General features: G+C 32.4%; 3 protein-coding genes across 7 annotated transcripts; 1 reads left to right on the forward strand and 2 right to left on the reverse strand.

Moving 5' to 3' along the window:
* Positions 1-1,012: 1,012 nt before the first annotated feature.
* LOC100792724 (probable LRR receptor-like serine/threonine-protein kinase At3g47570) lies at positions 1,013-4,855 on the reverse strand. The gene is made up of 2 exons (XM_003541767.4): positions 2,019-4,855; positions 1,013-1,876 (listed from the first exon to the last, which is right to left on the reverse strand). The coding sequence occupies exons 1-2, from the start codon at positions 4,708-4,710 to the stop codon at positions 1,485-1,487; spliced, it is 3,084 nt and encodes a 1,027-aa protein (XP_003541815.2). The 5' UTR covers positions 4,711-4,855; the 3' UTR covers positions 1,013-1,484.
* A 1,580-nt stretch (positions 4,856-6,435) lies between these two features.
* Positions 6,436-12,942, forward strand: LOC100793247 (uncharacterized). 5 transcript variants are annotated; one of them, XM_041008396.1, is made up of 8 exons: positions 6,436-8,312; positions 8,481-8,536; positions 8,656-8,780; positions 9,741-9,900; positions 10,631-10,710; positions 11,164-11,664; positions 12,121-12,223; positions 12,581-12,942. In XM_041008396.1, the coding sequence occupies exons 1-6, from the start codon at positions 8,244-8,246 to the stop codon at positions 11,205-11,207; spliced, it is 534 nt and encodes a 177-aa protein (XP_040864330.1). In that variant the 5' UTR covers positions 6,436-8,243; the 3' UTR covers positions 11,208-11,664; positions 12,121-12,223; positions 12,581-12,942. The 5 variants fall into 5 exon arrangements, with proteins under 5 accessions (XP_040864330.1, XP_014621366.1, XP_025980916.1 ...); XM_014765880.3 differs by having other exon boundaries at positions 6,438-8,312; positions 10,625-10,710; XM_026125131.2 differs by having other exon boundaries at positions 6,438-8,309; positions 10,625-11,049.
* Positions 12,943-14,284: 1,342 nt separating this feature from the next.
* LOC100306399 (ubiquitin-binding domain-containing protein) lies at positions 14,285-19,410 on the reverse strand. Its single transcript, NM_001251317.1, is given in 4 exon segments — positions 14,285-14,594; positions 15,506-15,625; positions 17,409-17,531; positions 19,314-19,410. Coding segments are annotated over 4 exon segments (345 nt in total). The 5' UTR covers positions 19,351-19,410; the 3' UTR covers positions 14,285-14,529.
* Between the last annotated feature and the right edge of the window lie 2,538 nt (positions 19,411-21,948).

Below are 21,948 nucleotides of genomic sequence, written 5' to 3' on the forward strand. Positions count from 1 at the left end.
CAATTAATAACAAAACATGAGAATTAAAAAAAAAAACTTAAATAAAAATTTGGTCCCTACAAAATACTTTTTTTATTTTATTTTAGTCTTTTAAAAAAAATTAGTCTTTTTGTAATTTTTTTTTGTTTTAATTCCTACTATCAAGTAAATACTATTTGATGACATAATAATGACGTCCGTAGTCTTTTGACTTGTCGTGTGTATTTTTATTTCTTTTATAAATTCTGTTTTTAAATTCAAATTTATTTAAAACAATGTAGACTAAATTGATGATATTATTATAACATTAGAATACTATTGCATTTAAAAAAAAAAAAAAGAGAATACTATGGCAAGGTTTAGAGAACAATGCTCTGAAAAAATAAATTAATATAATAATTTCATAAAATATATACTAATAAAAATATAAATATATAGTAACGTCATAAATTTAATGATACACACCCGGGCATGTATGTTGTTGGCTTTTCAGTAAAAAACATGTTGGCTTTGGTCGGGTTTAAATAATTTTTAAAATTTGGAATCAAAATTCATTTAATTCAGTGAAAAATGTCAATTTCGTTTATACTTTTTAGTTTTTCAATTTAATTTATGTGATTTGTCTTTGATTGAATTAATTTATGTTTCCAAATATTCCATACAGCTGCACACCACAAAAACCTCCATTTTCAATTTCGCTTGGAGTACCACTGCACAATGTATGCTGCCAGAAATGCACTACAGGTGATTCAGGTAATGTTGTGATCCCATTTTTCCACAAATAACATCCCTTCCAAACACCATCAACCCCATTACATGCAAACATCATGAGACAAAGATCCATCTTCATATGACAGAAGGGGCATGAGAGATCATTCGAACTTAATTGAATATTTCTGGTTTTTTAAGTAAATAAATTACATTGTAGATTATGATGTCTTCCAGAGGGTACTCATTTTGCTTATTAAATTGGGTGGTCAAAATTATGCATCTATTACTATCATCAAGGGTATACTTTAGTATGTGTTCAAATTTCCTACATGCGGCACTTCTTTATTCTTGGCTTAACTAGATCATCATCATGTTTAACGTAAGAGATGCAAGGTGATATTATAGAACTCCATTTTCTCTCTTCCCTGCTGCATATAGTTATGAATTAAATATTTTCAGATTTGTTATAACATTAGTTTATTATGTTAGATATTTTATCTCATTTTTCTGTGCATTCATTATAATAGAAGTAGGATACAAAATTAAAGAAAGAAACAGTCACTTCACTTACAACAATTAATCCCGAACATATTTGGTTGCTTTGGAATTATAAGGAGGGAATTATATATTGATTATATTATATAATATAATATTGTCTATATTACAACCATAATAAACATGCATGGATGATAGAATCAGATGGATAGAAAGAAGAAAAAAAGTGCATTCAATTAGAAATGAAACATCATAGCATGCACCCGTACATCCTGTGTTTTGAGGTAGCAATAATGTTGTTAGCTTAGCCTCCCTCGAACCTCAAAAGGAGAAAAGCTTTTGATCAGATTAAGCTCCCTAAGGACATCAACCATACTCATTCTTTCCTTTGGTGATTCCACTGAGCAAGCGAGTGCAATCCTAAAAAGTGAAAGTAAACATTTCTCTGCATTTGGATGCACAGGGCCAAGCTTTTCACTGCCAGCAGTCCTTTCGAGTTCACTGGGGAGAATAGTCGGGTCCACAATCTGCAATAGGTTATTTGAAATTGAAAATTTAACATGATTATGGAGATTATGGCCATCTTTAAATATTTCATCTGTGGGTCTCCTTCCAGTTAATATTTCTAAAACCAGAATCCCAAAGCTATACATGTCGCCTTCAATTGACACCTCTGAACCCATTCCATACTCTGAAATGTAAAGCAAACCGATTAATGTTTTTAAAGTTATCATTAAAATATTAACCTAAAAGCAAATGAAAGTTCTGTAAACAAGGGAAAAAAGTTGAAATAAAAAGATTTCACAACTAAACCAAACAATATCATGTCATACCTGGAGGAGCATAACCAATAGTCCCCTTTATTCCAATTGTGCTACTTTGCAAAAGAGATATTCCAATACTTGAGAGCAATCTTGCTAAGCCAAAATCACTTACATGAGCTACCATGCAATCATCAAGAAGAACATTGCTAGGCTTTAAATCACAATGAAGGATAGTTTGCTCACACTCGTAGTGAAGATAATGCACTGCTGAAGCAACATCAGTAATGATATTAAACCTTTGCTCAAGGTCTAAGGATCTACCCTGATATTCAATATCTATTGATGAATGCAACCAACTTTCTAAGCTTCCATTTTTCATGTACTCAAAGATTAGAGCTTTAAATTCTTGACCTTTGTAATCTGTACTGGAACAGCATGTCAAAATCTTAATCAGATTTCGATGTCTAATATTCTTTAGTGCAATGCATTCAGCAATGAAACTCTTGTGAGCCCCTTTCTTTTGAAGGTTCAGGACTTTTATGGCAACAACTTCATCTTCTGACTCAAGAGTTCCTTTGTAGACAGAGCCAAAATTTCCAGATCCTATTAAGTTTCTACCTGCAAACCCATCAGTTCCATTGTGTAGGTTTTGGTATGAAACCTTAGGCACCTGGTCAGTTACTGGTGAATCAAGAGTTGGTTTCTTGTTTCTTTTCCTCATGCAATAAAAAGTGAGTATAAATAGCAGTATGAGTAGAAAAGCTAACACACCAACTATCACTCCTATCAGCCTGAAATTATGATGTTTTGTAGGCTCTTCAGCATTGATAGGACATGATGGTAGATGCAACTGTGGAATACCTCCACAAAGTTTATTGTTTCCAGTCACTGCTAACTCACTTGCATTTTGGAAGACACCTTCAGTTGGTACCTCTCCATCCAACATGTTAAATGATGCATTGAAGTATGCCAAGAAAGAAATATTTTGCAGACCTTTAGGAATTGATCCAGATAAGTGGTTTCGTGACATGTCTAAACGTCTAAGACCTTTCAGTGAAGCCATAGTGGTGGGTATGATTCCATGGAAAGAATTCCCTTGCAAATAAAGGTACTCCAAGCTTGTGCAATCTCCAATGCTTCCAGGAATATCACCAGACAGATGATTTTCAGAGACATCCATCTTCTCAAGATTTTTTAACTTGCTCACTACATTTGGTAAACTACCACTCAAGGAGTTCTGTGATAAGTCCAGCAAATTTGTTAGTGAGGAAAGGCTAAAAACCTCTGAGGGTATGGTTCCTGCAAGGTTATTTTTCCCAAGGGTTAGAAGTTGTAACTTTTGGCAATTTCCTATGGTCCTGGGAATACTTCCTCCCAGCATATTTTGTGCTAAACGCAAATGAAACAATTGAGTGAGGTTGCCTATGGAGGCTGGTATATCTCCTACCAGTTTATTTCCACTCAAAATTAATGCTTGCATCTTCTGGAACTTGCCAAAAACAGTTGGAATAGTCCCTTCAAAGTAGTTATATGCCATGTTCAAGAGCGCTAAGCTAATTAAATTTCCTAATTCTATAGGAATTTTTCCTGATATCAGATTACTCCCAAGATATAGTTGGCTAAGTTGGATGGATAAATTGCCCACTGAATTCGGCAAACTACCTCCAAAATAATTGTAGGATATAGATAACATTTGCAACTTACTACAGTTTGTCAGTGATCTTAAAAACTCCAAATCCTTAGTTGAATTTCCCTCACCTAGATTGTTTTCAGACAAACCTAGCCACCTAAGATCCTTTAGCTTCCCTAGATTTGGAACTTGTCCTGTGAAAGAGTTCCCAGAAAAACTAAGAACTTGAGGGACAGTTGCATTTGTGATGGAAATGGGGATTGGACCAGAAAATAGATTCCCACCAATGCTAATTCCTTGGAGATTAGGAAGTGTGTGAAACATGTTGGGTGAAAGAGAACCACTAAATTGATTGCCTGGAACTGAGAATAAAGTAAGAGATGATAAATTGTAAAGACAAGTAGGAAGTGTACCAGACAATTTGTTGACAGGCACTGACATCAGTGACAAGTTTTTGAGGCTACAAACTTCTTGTGGAATCTTTCCCTCTAAGTTGTTCAAACCTACCGAGAGCTCAATCAGGGATGAAAGATTCCCTATGGATGGTGGGACTTCTCCTGTTAAGTTGTTTTTTGCAACATAAAAGTATTGAAGCTTCTGAAGAGAGCCAATTTCAATTGGTATTTTACCAATGAGATTGTTCCCTGACAAGTCAAGGTCTTTGAGCTCAGAGCAACTTGTCAAGTTTGAAGGAATTTCTCCAACCAATGAGTTGTTAGTGAGATAGAGTACCTCTAGTCGTGACAAATGACCCAACTCCCGTGGGATTTTTCCATTGAAACTGTTGTTTTCAAGTTTTAAGATTCTTAGAAAAGAGAGGTTTCCAAGTTGAGGAAGTATGGGTCCATACAACTGGTACCCATGTAAGTTCAACTCCACAACTCTTTGATGCATGGGGTAGCATGAGATTCCATGCCACTTGCAGAAGTGGATGGAACTATTCCAAGATTTCATGATTCCATAAGGGTCACTAGATATTGATTCCTTGAATTTGAGCAATGCCAAATGATCTGTCTCATTTCCTAGCATTGCATTTGCATACACAACTGTGTTTTGGCACAACCATGGTGAGTTTAAAGGAATGACAAGAAACCAAAATACTTGTAACATGTTGAGAGAAAAAGGCTTCATATGGTTGAGGAAAAAAAGGTAGCAACTTAGTGGATTTTCTTTTGTTAGGTAGATGTATAAGGGTGAAATTGAGTAAACAGAAAAGAAAAGAAGCACAATCTTTTCCTTGTGACTCTATGGACTTAAATACTGGATGGTGTGGAATTTTACAATCAACACCCACTCCAATGACTAACAACATCTTCAATTGAAGAATTCAATTTGGTTCTTAATTATTTTCCAATAGATTTTTTGTTGTCAAGTGAAATTTAAGAATATTCACTAATTTTTACTTAAATACTAAATTTCAGCTTAAGTTTTTTAGTGGATTTTTTTTTTCACTCACACAAAAATCTTCATTTATCTTAGAAAATATTATTTAATTTTTAAGCAATCTTGATGTAAGTTACTTATATAAAAAATATCTATAAAAATTTATAAAAACTCACTTATTTTAATAATATTTTCAAATTATGTAACTTTAACAACCAACAAAAACAAGTGTATTAAAGTCACTCTAAGTCCTTTATTATTTTGCGGTCCCCTTAGGAAAAAAAAAATCAAAGTCAAGTCAATCGATCGTATATACCACGAAACATGTGACATGAAGTGTGGAATATCGACCATAGTACTGTTTTGTACTTGTAAAATCAATTTCTAAATATTTTAATGGAAAATTGTATTTAAAATTTAATTAAAAAATTCAAATTAATATATATATATATATATATATATATATAATTGATTATATTTCACGGTATTGAAAAAAATATTTATTAAACACTTGTAATTTAATAAACTAATTTTTCAACTTTCAATTTTCCATCAACTTTTCAGGTAAAATTTTTCAAAAAACTCGATTAATTGTTACTAGATTTCCATTGTCGCTTAAAAAAAATCATTTTTTACATATTGTTATTGATTATAGGTATAATGAAGTGTGACTTAGTAGAACTAGTCATATACATAATATGAATATAGAATTTTCATAACCCCTATTTAATCCATTTTTGGACTATTACATGTTATTACAAGAGAAAGTCTTTGGAGAAAGGTCCACGAAGGTGCCACTTCTATCTAGTATTATTATTACTTTTAGAAGAATTTCGCACATGTGTGTGAACGTAATAATAATATAGTACTTGATTACTTGATAGTATATCCATTCCTCACGCTAAGCAAAAGTTGGGACTTGGGAGCGTTAATTACGCATGTTCATGTCAATTTCGCCCATTAAGTTCTGTTAAAGAACCAAACATGACGCATTTTTTCTTCTATTGACGCGACGCGGTTTCAAACGCATACTTATTATTGTCTTTGGATGGAATTTATTATTTAATAAAACTCATTTTTATTGATTTTTTTATAACGTGTTATTATTTTTTAAAAGAAAGAAATTAAAATTTCAAAAAATATTAAATTTATTTATTTATAATAAATATAGTTAATTTTCAATTTCTGAAAAGACACCTCTTTTATCAATTATATTCTTACATGTTTCATAATCTTTGATTAATTTACATATGTATTTATTGTAGACTCAAGAAATAAATAGATAAAATAGGAAATCTTATAATTATTTTTAATAAAAAAAAATATATTAAATTTTGTAATAACTATTATTAGAATAAAAGAATTGTAATAAATTTTTTGATATGACCTTCTTCTTTTTTGATAAAGTTTGATGATCTTCTATCCTTTGATTTTTATGTTGATGTTAATCTAAAACTTTATAAGTATAAATAAGCTAAAATATATTTTTTTCCAGTAAAATGTCTAAAGTTTGTTTTGCGTTTGTGTAAAAAATTAGTCTGTTTAAGCTAAAAAGTTTGTGCTTGCAAAATTATAATGTTATTTTTTGTTACTCTAGCTTCGGACGTTGTTGAATCTGACTTTTTTTAATTTAAATTTTAAAATATAGTTCGTGGAGGCTAAAAACCGCCACAAACTACAAATTTTTTATTTTACAGATTTTGGAACCCCGTGTCTTCCATCTCTCAACTTTCTGATGAACTTGATTTCACTTTGCTTTTACCTAAGGAGATTGAATTCATGTAACAATTAGGTGGTATTTGGTTTATAAACCTGAAGCCAACTCATCGGAGCCACCAATCTCCACCACAACGTTCTCTCAAATCCCCCTCACTCGCCATGGACTCCTTCGCTATGGTCCTAATTCCTAAACCCGAAGCCCGGAGCCACCGTTGTTCTTCCCGTCGACGAAGTCCGATTACTTCCAAGGCAACTTCTGCGCTGACACCACCGCCTCTAACGAGGACGACCTCTACATCACCAGCTCGACTTCATCGACATCTAGGAGCAGTACGTGAGGACAAGCTAAAGAATCTCGAGCGCCGACCACCATCTCTGGCCCAGATCCGCCACCCACCACCATCCCTAACCTCACTCCGGCGCGGCCCCAACAATTCGCAACCGCGCCGACGCGACCAGAAATCGCAGATTTGGATCTGGGAAGAGAAGAATACCAGATTTGGGTTTTCTCGCAAAGGCTTTGGAAATTTGTTTTACTAGATCTGAGTTGTGATTTGTGATCTGCTTGCTTGTTCTGTCGTTCCATTCAAGTTGGAAAACTAATTCGGTCGTTGTTCCCTCTGATCCCCACCCAAGTTCCAGAGGATGCTCCAACTGTTCGATCAAATGCCCCTCAAGAAGGTTTTGAAATTGATGAACGCGTTGACTATCTTTAAGAATATCTTCTTAGAGCATCTATATAATGTATAATTGGTTAGCCGAGTTATTTGTTATAATTTGATGGGTCTTAAAATTTTATATAAAAATTTATTCTAATAATAAAATTATTAAAGTGAGAGATTAATTTAATTTTATGATTTTATAATATTTTTAAAATATTATATTTATGGTATTAATTATTAAGCAATAATTATTTATATAAATAATACTATGTCATCTTAGTGGAAAAAAAATAGCAAGGTTACTTAAAATTTAAACACTTGTAAAATTTACACACAACTTGGTTTAGGTGATGTGGCGGCTTGTGCTAAATCCATGAAAGTGTAGCAACATCTGAGGATGGCAAAAAGGCTCACCAAAGAAAAGCAAAATGCCAATACTTCGGAGAACACCAATCAAAGTTCAAAGAAACATAACTTGGTTTGAGTGACGTGGTGGATTGTGGTTTTGATTTGTGATTTTTGGAGTTCCAAGACTAAAAATCATATTTAGTAACGATTCCAAATTTTGTGGAGTTTTTTTTTATAATTAGTAACGATTTTTAATCTTTAAAAATCTTACTCTAAACTAAAAAAAAAAAACATATTATAAGTCTGTGAGAAAGAAAAAAAATCTTATAAGAATAAAAAAACAAACTTTAAACATTTTATGAAGACGAAAAAAAATACATATTTATATCATAGGTGTATATATACATTTCACATAGTGCGACTGAAGCTCTTAGAAGGCAAATTAGTTGAAAAAAGAGCACATGCGCATATATTGGCGGGAAAACAAAATCATAAGAAGAAAAACAGAAAACCCTTAACTCTCTCATCTCATTTCGTCACTCTTCACTTCCAATGGCGCAGACCCAAACCCTATCCTTCATTCACGAGATCGATTTTCTCATCTCCCATAAACTTCAAGTGGTACCCCTCTCTCTTCCTTTCGTACTTTCGCAATTTCATACTTACCATTTTCCGTGTTTCTTATTTTTTTCTTCTCTTCTATTTCGGAGGGTTTTTCTCGAATTCCCCCAAATTCCTTTCTTTTCATGCCAAATAACTGATCTCGTGCGGCGTCGTTTCCTCTTTCAGATTTCGTACAAATGGCTGAGCCGCAATTATATGGTATCGTCCGATGAAGCAAAGAGGTAGGGTTTTCTTCAAAGAAAATTCGAGTGAAAAGCTTTACTCTTAGAATTGCTGTTTTTTTTTTTTTTATGTTATGGTTTTATGCAAATTTGCAAATTTTTGTTATGTGTGTGTGTAGGTTGCTTCAGGAGTTTGTGCAAAAGCATGAGGGTGGGTTGGAGGTCGTGTATGCTTTGTCTGGCTGGTTAAAAAGCAACCATCCTAGTTACCACGTAAGGCTTGTTACCGGGCCAAAGCTTGAAGGTACTTGTATGTTTTGTAAAATTTATAGTAATAATAAGAAAGCACAAAACTTATATGTGGTTATCCAATTTTGAATTGGAGTTTCACTTTGGTAATTTGTGTAATGACGGTTTGCATGTTAACACATATTATCAAGGTGAAACTCTAATTTTGATTGGAGAACAATAACATCTAAGGTTCTGTGTCTAAGTTTTGTCCAATAAGAAATTGGGTGCTCTACTTTATTTTACTTACTGTCACTCTGTCTACACTCTACATATATGAAGTTGTGGGAATATGAGGGTAAACATCAAATTTAACTTTTCCATAGTGGAAAATTGTTAATATGCTTCTGAACCCTTGTCGTATGATATTTTCATTTGGCATGGTTCCAGTCTAGTGGGAAAAGGCTTGGCAAAGGTGCCCACATTTAGTGCCTGACTGAGGACTGAGTCTCGAATAGCATTGTCTTCAAAGGATGATACTTGTGGGAAACCAAAAAAAAACTAGTGCATTTTATTCATAGTTTTGTCACACTTTAGTTTGTTCCATTTGTTTAATTTTAAGGTATCCAGCTTTCATTGCTATGTTTATAACAAGCAGAAATGGGCCACTGGCAGATATCCATTTTTCTAGTGAAGTTGCAGTTGTAATTTAGTATCATTTTATAAAAACTGAAATTGTTTGTTTTTGTAATTCTCTTGTATGAAACTTGGATATGGGTGAATTTGGTATGTCTGACTCAACTGTCAACTTTTCTTGTATGATCAGTTTGTCTATGTTGGAAGAACTGCTTGTCAAGAAGTTTCACTAGTCATATGGTGTGTGTATTTCAATTAATCTGTTCAGTTTACAATTTGAGAGACATTGTTAGTGAATATGGATTTTGAGAAAGTTTTGCTTGTCATTCTTTGATATGAAGTGGCTAACTAACAGATGGAAACAGGAGTAACATGAAATTGCTTCCTACTTTTTATGCAGAAGCACAACAAGAATTTGATGGGGATTGCTCAGTTCAGATATATAGTGTGCAAGCTAGCATTCCAAAGGATCCAGCTGTGCTTTGGAATGCTGAGTTCATTCAAGCAGAGGAGCTCTTCAAGCAACCTTCCTCAGTTGACAATTGTTTGAGGGATAATAGGTAGGTTCCATAACTGCAGAATATCTATATCGTTTCCTTGTGCCCTCCCCCTGATTATAGCAGAAAGTCTTTCCAATGATTATTTGGATCTGAATGGTTCTGGTTAATAGCAAGATTCCCTGACCTCCCCCTGTGTTCTTTTCTTATGTTTTGGATTTTGGTATCTATTTTGTTAGGAAAGGTTAAAAGATAGAATGGTATGATATTATGATGCATCTATCAGGGATGAGTAATGGCATGGACCATTTTAAAAGAGGAGAAAAAGTTGCTTTGAAAATTAGGGGAAAAGGTTTTGGTTGGTTTTGTTTCAGATAAGCTAGAAGTGGTTCAGATATAATTTTCAAATTGGAGAAACTTTGGCATTAAAATATGTTGATTTTTATACAGTAAAAAGTGGTGATCTGATTTTGCTATCCTCAATTTTTTTTTCATCAATGTGCAAGTTGGCCTGTTCATAAATCTCAACCTGCTGGCAGGTCCTGTTTACTTTTGTAAGTTAACTGCAAGATTTATTTTCCAGAATCTGTTCAATGGTCAAGAATTGAGTCAGTGAAAATGGTTATATCAATTTTCTTCTACCGTCATGTGCTGAGTCTAATCTCTATACAGACCTGCATACATCACTATTATACTTGTAATGAAATGATGTGATGTTTTCATTACTGTATAGAAAACTTGAGATTATTTTGTGGGTTTCCTTGTGGTTAACTAGCTTACTTGTCAGGTTCAGTGGGGTCTTTAATTCTTTTGTACGATGGAATGTGGATGGCCCAACAGTAGTTTCTGCAGCTCCTCAATCAAAATCTCTAGGTGAGGGACCAACAAAGAGTAACATAGTTCACCAACCTTCTAAAAATATAGCATGTGATTCTATTGACAAAGTCGATACCAAACCACAGAGTGTGGTAAAGGAAGTCAAGAGTGAAAGCAATGGTATAGGGAATACTGTAGTTCATGATAACATCAACACACCTACTGCAGACAAAGAAAAGGCACCTCCCTTACCCACAGGCCAAAAGAAAGTACAAGCTGATAAAAGTGGTTCTGTTAATGGAGGTTCATTAGCAAGCCTTTGGGGCCGTGCATCTGCAAAACCCAGGCCTTGCTCCTCATCAGCAGAAAATAATAACAAAATTTCAAATCCTCCTGGTTGGGTTTCGTTGCAGTTAATTCCATTTGCTTTATTTTAGATTTTCATTTTTTTTCTTGGTGGCTGCAATGTAACAGAACAATGTGTCTCCAATATATTACACTTTCTTTCAGTATCTAATGAAGCTGGAGAAACTGCTGCCCGTGAAGTAGAATAGTGTGACAGTGGTAATGATGATAATCAAGATGTCTCCTTGAGAAGGTCTTCCAATAGGAAAAGAAGGGTTGTCTTTGATTTCTCAGATGAAGATGAAGATGAAGATGATGTTGTCAGTTTAGCATCACCTGATTTCCCAAATAAACAATCATCTCTAGATTCTACACCAAATGACAAAAAAACATCAGAGAAAACCACTCTGAATTTTGATTCACAGGAAGAAAATAAATCAACGGTTAAGGAAGAGAGAGCAACAGACCAAAAAGCTCGCCTACCACTGAGAGAAAATGTATCAGCTATCAGCAAGTGCACAAATACTGGGAAATCATCTTCTGAGAAGTTACAGAGTGGTGCTCCTGAAGTACATTTAAGTAAACATAGTGTAAACAATCCCCCTCCATGTTCACCTAAGAGGAGAAAAGTGATGAAGACCAGGATTGATGAACGAGGGAGAGAAGGTACTTACATTCTTAAATGCTTTTTTTTTTCACTCAGCAGATTCTTTATTTCCATAAAGCATACAAGCTAACTTTATGAATGATTATAACTAAAATAGATTACTTTGGAACTTCTGTTTTGAACTTAAAAAAAAAAAAAAAAACTTCGTACCCCATTGCCCAGAGGCTCTTCGCTATGTGAAGGTATGGGGAAGGGATGTTGTACGCAGCCTTACCCTTGCATATGCAAAGAGGCTGTTTCCGGATTCGAACCCATGACCAACAAGTCACCAAGGCACAACTTTACCGCTGCATGTTTTGAACTTAATTCTTCATAATTTATTTACAACTTTTTCTTCTGTACTTGCATGATTTTAGGGTGATTCATATCAAAATGTTTGGTGAATCTCATTAATCATAATTTTTTTTTATATGTTTTGTATTTTTCTCTTGTTTATGTTTTTTTCTTCTTTCCAGTAACTGAAGTAGTCTGGGAGGGGGAGGAGACAGAAGAGAAGAAACCTGATAAGGTTACAACAAAGAAATCTGACAGTAATGCATCTACCAAAGCTATCGATAGGTTAGTGTTAATCTTCCTTATCCTTCATGCATTTGAGATGAATCTGGAAACCACCAGTACTTCAAGGGCCAAATGACACCTATTGGTTGTTCCATGAAGCATAAAGGGGTACTTCATTAGGTTTTTTTTGCAACTTGCTAGGTATTTCTGAAGTACTTCAAGGTCTTTTGACAGAAAAAATCTTGATTTCTTGATATTGAAATATGTAGTCAGTTTGTTTTTTATATCTGAAGCTTGTAGAGTCCCCTTTTAATCTGGTTTTATTTTTTAAACTTAATTTTTAAGATAAAAGATTATTACTTTAATATGGGGTTTACATTTGATGATCATTACAAACTTTATTCATTACAATTCCAGTGCTCCAGCAACTAAGAAGCCACCAGCCAATTCAAATGCCATTAGTGGAAAAGGAGGAAAAAAGAAAGCAGGAAACTCAAAGGATCCCAAACAGGGCAATATTCTTTCATTTTTCAAGAGAGTTTGAGAACTACACAAAGAATTGCAATGTTCAAAAGGGATGATCCTTTTCCAGGATCATTCATCAATGCTAGTTCCTTCATGATTGAGGATATTGCATTATGCAGTTCTGTTAGTTGAGGGTTTCACTGTAATCTGGATGCAGGGTTGGTTGAAATACCTCGATGTGTTGTGTATTCTATTGCTAATATAACTAATTACTCTGGTCCTGTTCTTGCCTAAAAAAAAGTATAGTTCACGTACAGGTCCGTGCCCAATGAATCAGGTTGTGATGGGTAACTCTTGATCTCGGTTGCTTGAGGTTCTAATCCCAGGTCATGCCTAGTTTAAGTGAGTCTGTAAAATAAATTTAAAAATGAGAATATACTTTTGTATAAAACAAAGCATAGGTGTAGTATCATTTTATGCATCTATTTTCGCTTGAAGTAAGCAAAATTGTTGTGAATTAGGACAATTTATGTTTTGATTTAACACATGCTACAGCCAAAATAGAATTGAGATTGGAAAGCAAGTACCCGATTTTACTGAAATTCTTACCGTTGTGTTTGAACGAGTATTTTGTAAGAATTTTGTTAGTCCTGTTTTTGACCTAGAATCAATTCATTCAACATTATGCAAAACTCAACGTGAAACTAAATATGCACTGATGTATCATATTGTATGAATCTAATGCATAAACACTAATGTAGTAAGGGGATCTGGATTATGACTTTTTAATCAAGTTGTTAGGTAGCAGATGAATCTAGATTATCACTTTTTAATCATTTAGTTGATAGGTTGCAGATGAACGGATAATTTGTTCTGAATTGTATGTAGATTCAAAATAAAAAAATGTTAAAATGAGACTTTTATAAATAATTTAAAAGGTTTTTTTTATAGTTTTTTGAATGAGACCATTAGACACTCTTACAACTTGTTATTATTTTCCCAGAGTATAATTGATTTATAGTCGTCTCTAACTTCTGACCTGAGAGTAAGTTTAAGAGTAAGTTAAACAAGGTATAATTATTTTTTTAGTCCGTTAAATTGGGGGCCATTTTTTTAAAGTTCTCTAAATAAAAATGTGTTTTTAATTTTTCATTCAAAAAAATATTTTTTTAATCCCTCTGCCAGAATTTGAAAAACTGAAAAATACAATTTTTTGTTTGAGAGGATGAACTGAACAGAACATTTTTCCAATTTGAGAAACTAACAAAAAAATATAATTTTTTATTTGGAAATTGAAAAAAATAGATACCATAATTTGAGGGATTAAAAATAAATTAAGCCATTAAATATCCAACTATTTTGTTCACATCAGTTAATCAATTTATTTTTAAAAATATCATTTATTTAAAAGGAATGGTCTTTCACTTGCTTAACTAGCCTGATTATAAGAGTCCACCTTGGCAGTTTTTTGTAACCTTGCATTTCAATTCTATATAATAATGATAAAAATAAAAGACATCAAATGAGTTATTCTTTTTCGGTTCAAATTGATTTTGAATTGTAGTCAAATTTTTAAACAAGTATAAAATCAGGGGATAAAAACTGTAGGAAAAGTTGTTCAAATGTTCTTTCAACACAAATATGAAACCAATGTTGAGAAATTGCCGATTGAAAATACATAACGGAGTTTGTATTTACCAAAGAAGAGGGATACTGTCATCAGATACAGAACAGACTTTTTTGTTTAATTGATGGAGGAAACATAGCGGTAGATAGATTTCAAAGATGGTGGAAAGGAAAAAGAGTTGCTACCCTATGCAAGTTACCAATTCAATGAGATAACCATATACATGATTTACAATCTTCTCGCCCATGAATCTTTCTATTTATATTCTCTGTTATTAAGTGTCCCGAATCAGGTTAGTTGGCTCGCTCAAAACGTACTTGGGTAGCTCATACTTTGCTCCTGCAAAACAAGTATTGCAGCAAGGATCAGATAAACAACAAGATAACATTCATATAGGTAAATATTGTAATAAATGAACATGCTATTCTAGCCCCATAATTAATATAAGGTATAGTAATTCAACTTTTGGTCTTTGATTTCCATGAACCAAATCTAGCATTTCCAAGAATTTCTATTCTAGCCCCATAATGAACACAAGGTATAGTAATTCAACTTTTGGTCTTTGATTTCCATGAACCAAATCTAGCATTTCCAAGAATTTTGCTTTTATTATCAAGGTTTCTCATGCTAAGCTAGTGTTAACTATTTTACTGCATTTCCCCTGTACTATATACCCTTCAAAATGCATGTTTGAACTTTGAAGTTTGTGCATGAATCTTAAGGACCCCAACAATTTTCTAATAGAAAGGTTTCTTTTTTTAGGTAATAAATTTAAAATGTGTAAAAACAAAGGGTTTTGATTGTGAGATAACATGTTTATGTGGTAGGGTAGTTGAGGTGAGAAAGGTGACGGTGGGGTTAGAGAGCTTTCTACAGCAACAGTGCATTGTATTCCACCATAATCCACAATAAAGGTAGGCGTCACATGATTCAGCTAGGCATGGACCACGGTTGGATAATTAAGGGGAAAAGTAGGGTAGTGCAGCAGGAAGCCCACATGGTGGTTCATGCCTCATGGTATAAAAAAATTTTAGATGCTTTTTTATTTAACTTCCAATTTCATAAGCTGTATTATGATTTTCAAATCAAAGGAAACTGAATCAAGTTTTTCAACTTTCGGTTAAAGACTGATTCAGATTATAAAACCAAACACATTGTATTTGTATCCTATATATAATTTAAATGTTACTTTTCATTTTGAAAATTTTGTTCGATATAGTAGATAATGGAATGCAACATGAAACAGTTACCTCTTTCATCATAGCATACTGTCAAATCAGAACTCTGGACAATGACCCCGGCACTATCCACAATTGCTTGTGCTAAAGTTAGATCAGCCTCGGCAGCGGCTCGAAGAGCATCCCAAATCTCTAGTAGCAAGCAGAAAACAGATATGCACACACTTCAAATAACTTAAACAATTAAGATATGTATTTAAGGCAAAAATGAAATAGACAAGAATGATTCACAACAAATTTAACAAAATACCTAGTAAACCTATATAATCTGAACTTTTCTTTTGTGTAAGTGTTGTATTTTATTGTGGCATAAATTTGTTGAACATATTTACATATCACACCAGCATTGTTTCTGCTTTTCTCAGAAATTAGTTTTATACAACTAAATGCAATAACTAGTAGCCTATTTGCTTAAGATTTATAAAAATAAAAAATAAAAAAAATACTACAGATGTGAAATTTGGCTTCCCAAGGCATGTAGACCCAAAGGAAATCAATGATTCCTTCTTGCCACCAGGCCTAGGGAAGCCAAATTTCACTTTTTTAACCTAAGTTATTCTGAAAAAATGGCCAGCCATACAATGATACAAAACAACTTTGATAACTTTTTCTTATTTCATTGGGGCTATGTTTTTATTCTTCTATGGATTCTTTTGGCAACTATACTCAAACATCAAGTCAATCAATTGTATACTTTCACTCACATGTTTCTTGTCTGTCCAGTTTTCTACATATTAAGCAAGACAGATATAAATATCACTATCACATATATGTATGAGTCACCAACAACCAAACAGGATTCTTACTCTTACAAAAGCAAATTTTCAATTTTTTCCTTGATGTAAACTTATTGTGCCATAAACAATAATGTAATAGTAAGATAGAATGTAACTTCACTCTTTACATGGAGAATATCATCATTATCAGATTCTATATACTTTGTGAAATCTAAGCCTACAGCTATATGAAGAATCAGAGTACGGCTTAGAAAGAAAAAAATAACTGTATAAGGCATCATGCTTAATAAATGTAAGAATGGATAAAACCTTTTGCTTATGATGAGAGGAATACAAGACGTTTAAAGGCAAAGGTCAGTCCCAAAAAGATGATCATCCGATCTCGTTCACCCCCCCCCCCCCCCCCCCCACTCTCTCTTTCTCTCTCTCCATATATTGCCAAGAGAATAATGATGCCCCAAAAGAAAAATGAGCCATAAAGGAATTATAAAAAACCTGTCCTGACCCAACATGAAGCACTCCAAATTTATCAACCTACAAAGCTCAACCTCTACTGCCTCACCCAGCAATCCACTCCCCTCAAGTTAAAGTTTCATTTCCAACTTTTTCCAGATAAACACTCTTCAATCTCTCATTGCTGCAGTCATTGCACCCTCATGTGAACAAACAATAATACAAACTCCCTAATTTGGAGGGCAGATTTGTCAACAGCCCCTTTGAAAAAGAGCATTTTCAAAAATTTCTTCTTGGTAAAGAAGTGACAACCACAATTGATCAACTTTCTATGCATTCTCTAACTAGAATATGAATTAATGGACTAACCAGTTTAGGTTAGGATTACATGTAAAAACCTTTGGTTATTGTCAATTTACATCTTCAACAATTATCAACCCTATTGTACAACATCCTAGCTATAAAGATAGAGGCTTCTTTAGAAGATGACCATTGTAGATGAGATCAAAGCAAAATAGCAATCTATAAATAGTTAATTTTAATCAGTCAGAAAACTAATCTTAAATAAAGAAATTGGAGCAATGCAGCCAACTATGGGAAGTGAACTGATTCATATAAAACAATCATTTCCACATAAACTCCTTTTCTTCCAAAGCCAATTTAATCTGCAATAGGCCTTTATTTAAACATTCCAAATATGGTCATTTATTGAATCGTGATAATACCTTTCCGGCCACCGTAGTGAGGAGCTGTGTCCCAAAACTCATCACGTAATTGTGTGAGCTGAGTCTTTGTTATGGGTTGAGGATGCTTCCAAGGCTTAGGTTTCCGGATCTTTTTTACAGCCCCTGTTATATTGGTGTAAATGGCAAAAGAAATCAAACTTTAAAACCTGAGCATTGTCATCAGGAACAAGCCACTAAAAAGATAGTTTAACACTTTGGAGGACGTAAGGAATGAAAAATCTAACCACAAGCATTTGAAATAATGAATAACAAAAATTCAGATTAGCAACATAATAATATAAAATAAAAAAAAAAATAAAAATCTATACTATGAGAAAGGAACAAATATAAGAGAGTGCTGCACCACCTTATTCTACATATCCTTTTTTGTGGTTAAGATTTAAATCATCAATTTGCAAAGATTTTTTCCCTTCATGATATTATATCAATACTACCAATACAGAACAAATTTGAGGTAAGACTAACAAAGAGGCTCCTGCATGTTGTAATGCTCGACTATGAATGTATCTCTGTATACATGCAACAATGCACAGATCAATGTACCTTAGAAAGGAAAGGGCATATTCATATAATGTTGCCACTTTTTATCTTGTGTCCAGGGGAAACAAAATTGCAAGGCAAATTTTCAGTGTCATGCTTATTGGCACTATCTCCAGTCTCCACGAACACACAAACAAAAAGAAAACAGACACACATCATAGTGATAACTGATAAATAAGCTTTTCCTTTCACCCTTCTTCACTTGCTTTAGATCACGCAGCTACACATTCAGGTTTGGTGAAAGTTGGAAATGAAAGATTAGGCTTTACTAACAGTCAGGATACTCAGATGGCATTATCCATACAACCAAAACTTTATATTAAAAGATAAATTCATCAATATACTGCTACAAATTTAACTTTCTTCGGTTTACAAAATTCATAAATCAACAAGTTTATAAGCTTGCTTCATTCAAGCACTTTCAAATGTTCACACCAAATTACTGCAATCCAGCTAAATCTCAAAGATCTTAACTAACCCCAATAGTAGGGTTCATTCCAAAACCACTATTTTCAACCTCAATTCAATCACCAAAAACCCATCAACAGTGTCCCCATTAGAGACTAAATTTTCAAAACTATAAATAATAGGGACAGACCAAGTGCATGTTTGGTTTAACATTGACTTATCCAGAATCACGTTCAAAAACCAACTAACCGAATTTTAGATAAATGTTTACATCTTCGATTCTACGTTGAGAAAAATTGATTTCGAGTAAAAGTTACTTTAGATAGATTTTGCATTGGATCAAAATAATTTTCACTAAATTTTACTATTAAACATAAATCACGTCACTTCAAAATCAATTTGAACCAAAATCAATTTTGCAAAACCAATTTCATTTAAAATCAATTTTGTCAACACTCCCTCAAACACACCAAGCAAATAACTTGAACTTAAAAACCAGTACCATGTAGAGTTTACAAGTTTGGCACACCATCCTAACTCTTACCCCCAAGACAGCCACTAGCAACATCCAACGGATTAAAAAAAACCTATGACAAAAATTGCTTTGAAAAATAAACACAAAAAAAAAAAATGCTCCAAACGGTTACAGAGGGTAGGACTTTCATTGTTCAATACAAAATGTGGCAATATATCTAAAACCCAAAAGAAAGGTTTTAAATTTGTTTGTCCTATGCACCTTATTTCCTGATTCTCTCCCCCTTAAAAACTAGTACAATTTTTTAGAGTCAAAATTACATGCTTGTTCACGAATACCATGAAACAAGAAGAAGAAAGAAGGGATTTTGACAGCGACCCATGATGAAATCGGTAAAGATTTAACGAAAAGGGAATGCAAAGAAGAGGTTTTGAGAGGATTGAAAAGAAGGGGTGGCTCACCATCAGGCTTGGATTGTGAAGATCCAGCACAACCCATTGCAGAAAAAGGAGAAGAAGTTGGTTGGCAGAAGGAGAGAGAGAGAGAGAGAGGTAAAAGAAAAAAGAAAGGGCTTTCTTTCTGAATTCTCACTGAGATCAGATGCCAAGTCAATGACGTAGCTTTGGCACGATAACCACTGCAGTGGGTAACGGTAGTAGCTACACTCAAACCTTTCTACTTGTACACCACTCTCATCCCATAATCCATATCCACATACTAACAATAAATTATTCTGTAACTATAAATAAAAAAAATAAGATGTTTTAGTATCCATATTTTTATATTCATATTATTTTATTTATAACTTATTATTTTATTTTTATGCCTATCTTCAAAAATCACTAATTATTTTTTATTATCTTTTTTTCATTTTAAAAAAGCATGAAAAAGCAGTTAAACACGAAATATCTATTTTTCCTAGTAATTAATAATAATAATAATAAGTTTTTTATTTTAAAGTTAAATATTATTAATATGACTAATAGCACATTTTTTTTACTTTTTTATTAAATAAATAAATTTTCATATTGATAAAAATTAGTCTTTAATGTCTTGCTAGATAATAATAAAAACATATTTAAAAGAAAAAAATTGTCATAAGATTATCTTACTTTCGGTTTATTATAACTATTATGTAACAGAGAAAAATTATCTCAAAATAATTATTATTTTAATTTTTTAATATAATATTAATTGTATTTTTTATAATATTAATGTTGAATAATTAATTATATTTATAAGATCAATAATATAAGATTAATTCTATAAAATTATTAATTTATTTATTTATTTCTTTTTTGTTTGTGTAAAATAATTTAATATGATTATTATTTTAGGATGATGGGAGTATTATTTAGTAAAATAACTCTACTATTGATTAAAAATATTTTAAATAAAATTAGTCCTCAGATAAATAATTTCGAATTAATTAGAATGTGATAACAAAGTAAATATATATATATATAGTCATTCGGATATTACTATATAGGATAAGATTATTTATTTTTATACTTAGAGTAAATTTTAATTAATTGATAGTGTAGAAATTTAAAAACCTTTATATTGATAATAGATGAGAATTAAATTCAAATAGTTGATACTGAATAAAACCAACAATGGACAAAAAAGTTAAAACTTAATTTTTTTAATATTTTCCTCTTTGATAACATCGTAAATAAGGTGTGGAACCCCTCCCCCTTTATTCTCACGGGTCAGGTTGCCTCTTTGGTGGGTAAATGACGGGCTGCCCTTCAAATATGCCATGACTATGTGCTGCATTTTCTTTTTATTTCTTGATTCTTGATTTATTTTTCCTGGATATTTTTATTCTTAAATATCAAATTAACTTCATTCTAAATATTTCAATTCTCAACTTATTGATTATTTGTTTTGATTCTTAAGTAACTACGTTTCAAAATTTCTCAACCTATCTGTAACTTTTAAAGTACATCAAGTTGGAGGGAAGTCTATTTTAAAGTTTATAATTGGTAAAAGTTAACTTACAAATTATTCTTACCTTACAACTTAAAGATCTAACTAATAAAAAAGCGATGTTATGATTCAATGAAAAACATTAGGGTCCCGGTTTAATTGTTTTAAAGGGTGTACCTTAAATTTTTTTAAAAACGAGTGAAAATTGGGTGCAACAGGTTAATACTACTACTCAATAATAATATTGTAAATATGGCATATATTATTGGCTATTGAGAAAAGGTATAGTAACATAAATATATCAAAAAGGTAACAAGTAGTCATCAATAGTTTAATTTAGAGCTGAATTTGCTGCGACTTTTCTTTTTCCTTTTTTGTGCGTGGAGATTTTTTTTTTTCGAGTTAGAGAGTATGGTGGGTCATAAATTAATTTCATGCATATGTAATTGTTATTTATTCAAAAGAATTTTATAAATAAAAAAATAACACTAATTATTTCGCTAAACAATTTTTTTCTTTTTCATCTAAACACGACAAAATTTAAAGCAGTGCATCACCCCTATAAATTGTGTGTGGAGATATTTTATTAAAGGGAAAATGAAATGGCTATTGCCTATTATTGATTGTAAGGAAGAGGGAATCATAATAAGCATTCCTGAGAACAAAAGTAGAAACAGATAATGTGGTTGTTGGCTGTCAATGTTCCATGTTGCGTGGCACTATGGCGTGTGATCTTCTTTTTTCTATTAGTGAGGAGAATATGTGATAATATTAAAATAGAAACATGCTACCAGGTAATAACAACAGTTGTAATTTTGTTCAAAGCTTACTTGGTAATAAAAAATCGGCTTTTATTAATTTTGTTCAAATTATGTTGTGTATAAAAACTGTTTAATATGGAATTTTTAAAATTATAATATCCATTTTTAAAACAAAAATGTTTTAAAATTAAAGAAGCTATTTAAAAAAACAGTTTTAAATTATGTTGCTTGTAAAAATTATTTAATTTTCTTTTTCTTTTTTCCTTTAATATAACGTAATAGAAATACCAATATTGAAGTGTGACGCGCATGTGTCTTCACCGGTACAAATAATTTTGATTAAAGAAATTAGAGAAATTCAACTTAATATGCCGAATTAAAGAAATTCAACTATTTATAAATA

This window comes from Glycine max, chromosome 13 (assembly GCF_000004515.6).
Source record: "Glycine max cultivar Williams 82 chromosome 13, Glycine_max_v4.0, whole genome shotgun sequence".
NCBI classification, from domain to species: Eukaryota; Viridiplantae; Streptophyta; class Magnoliopsida; order Fabales; family Fabaceae; genus Glycine; species Glycine max.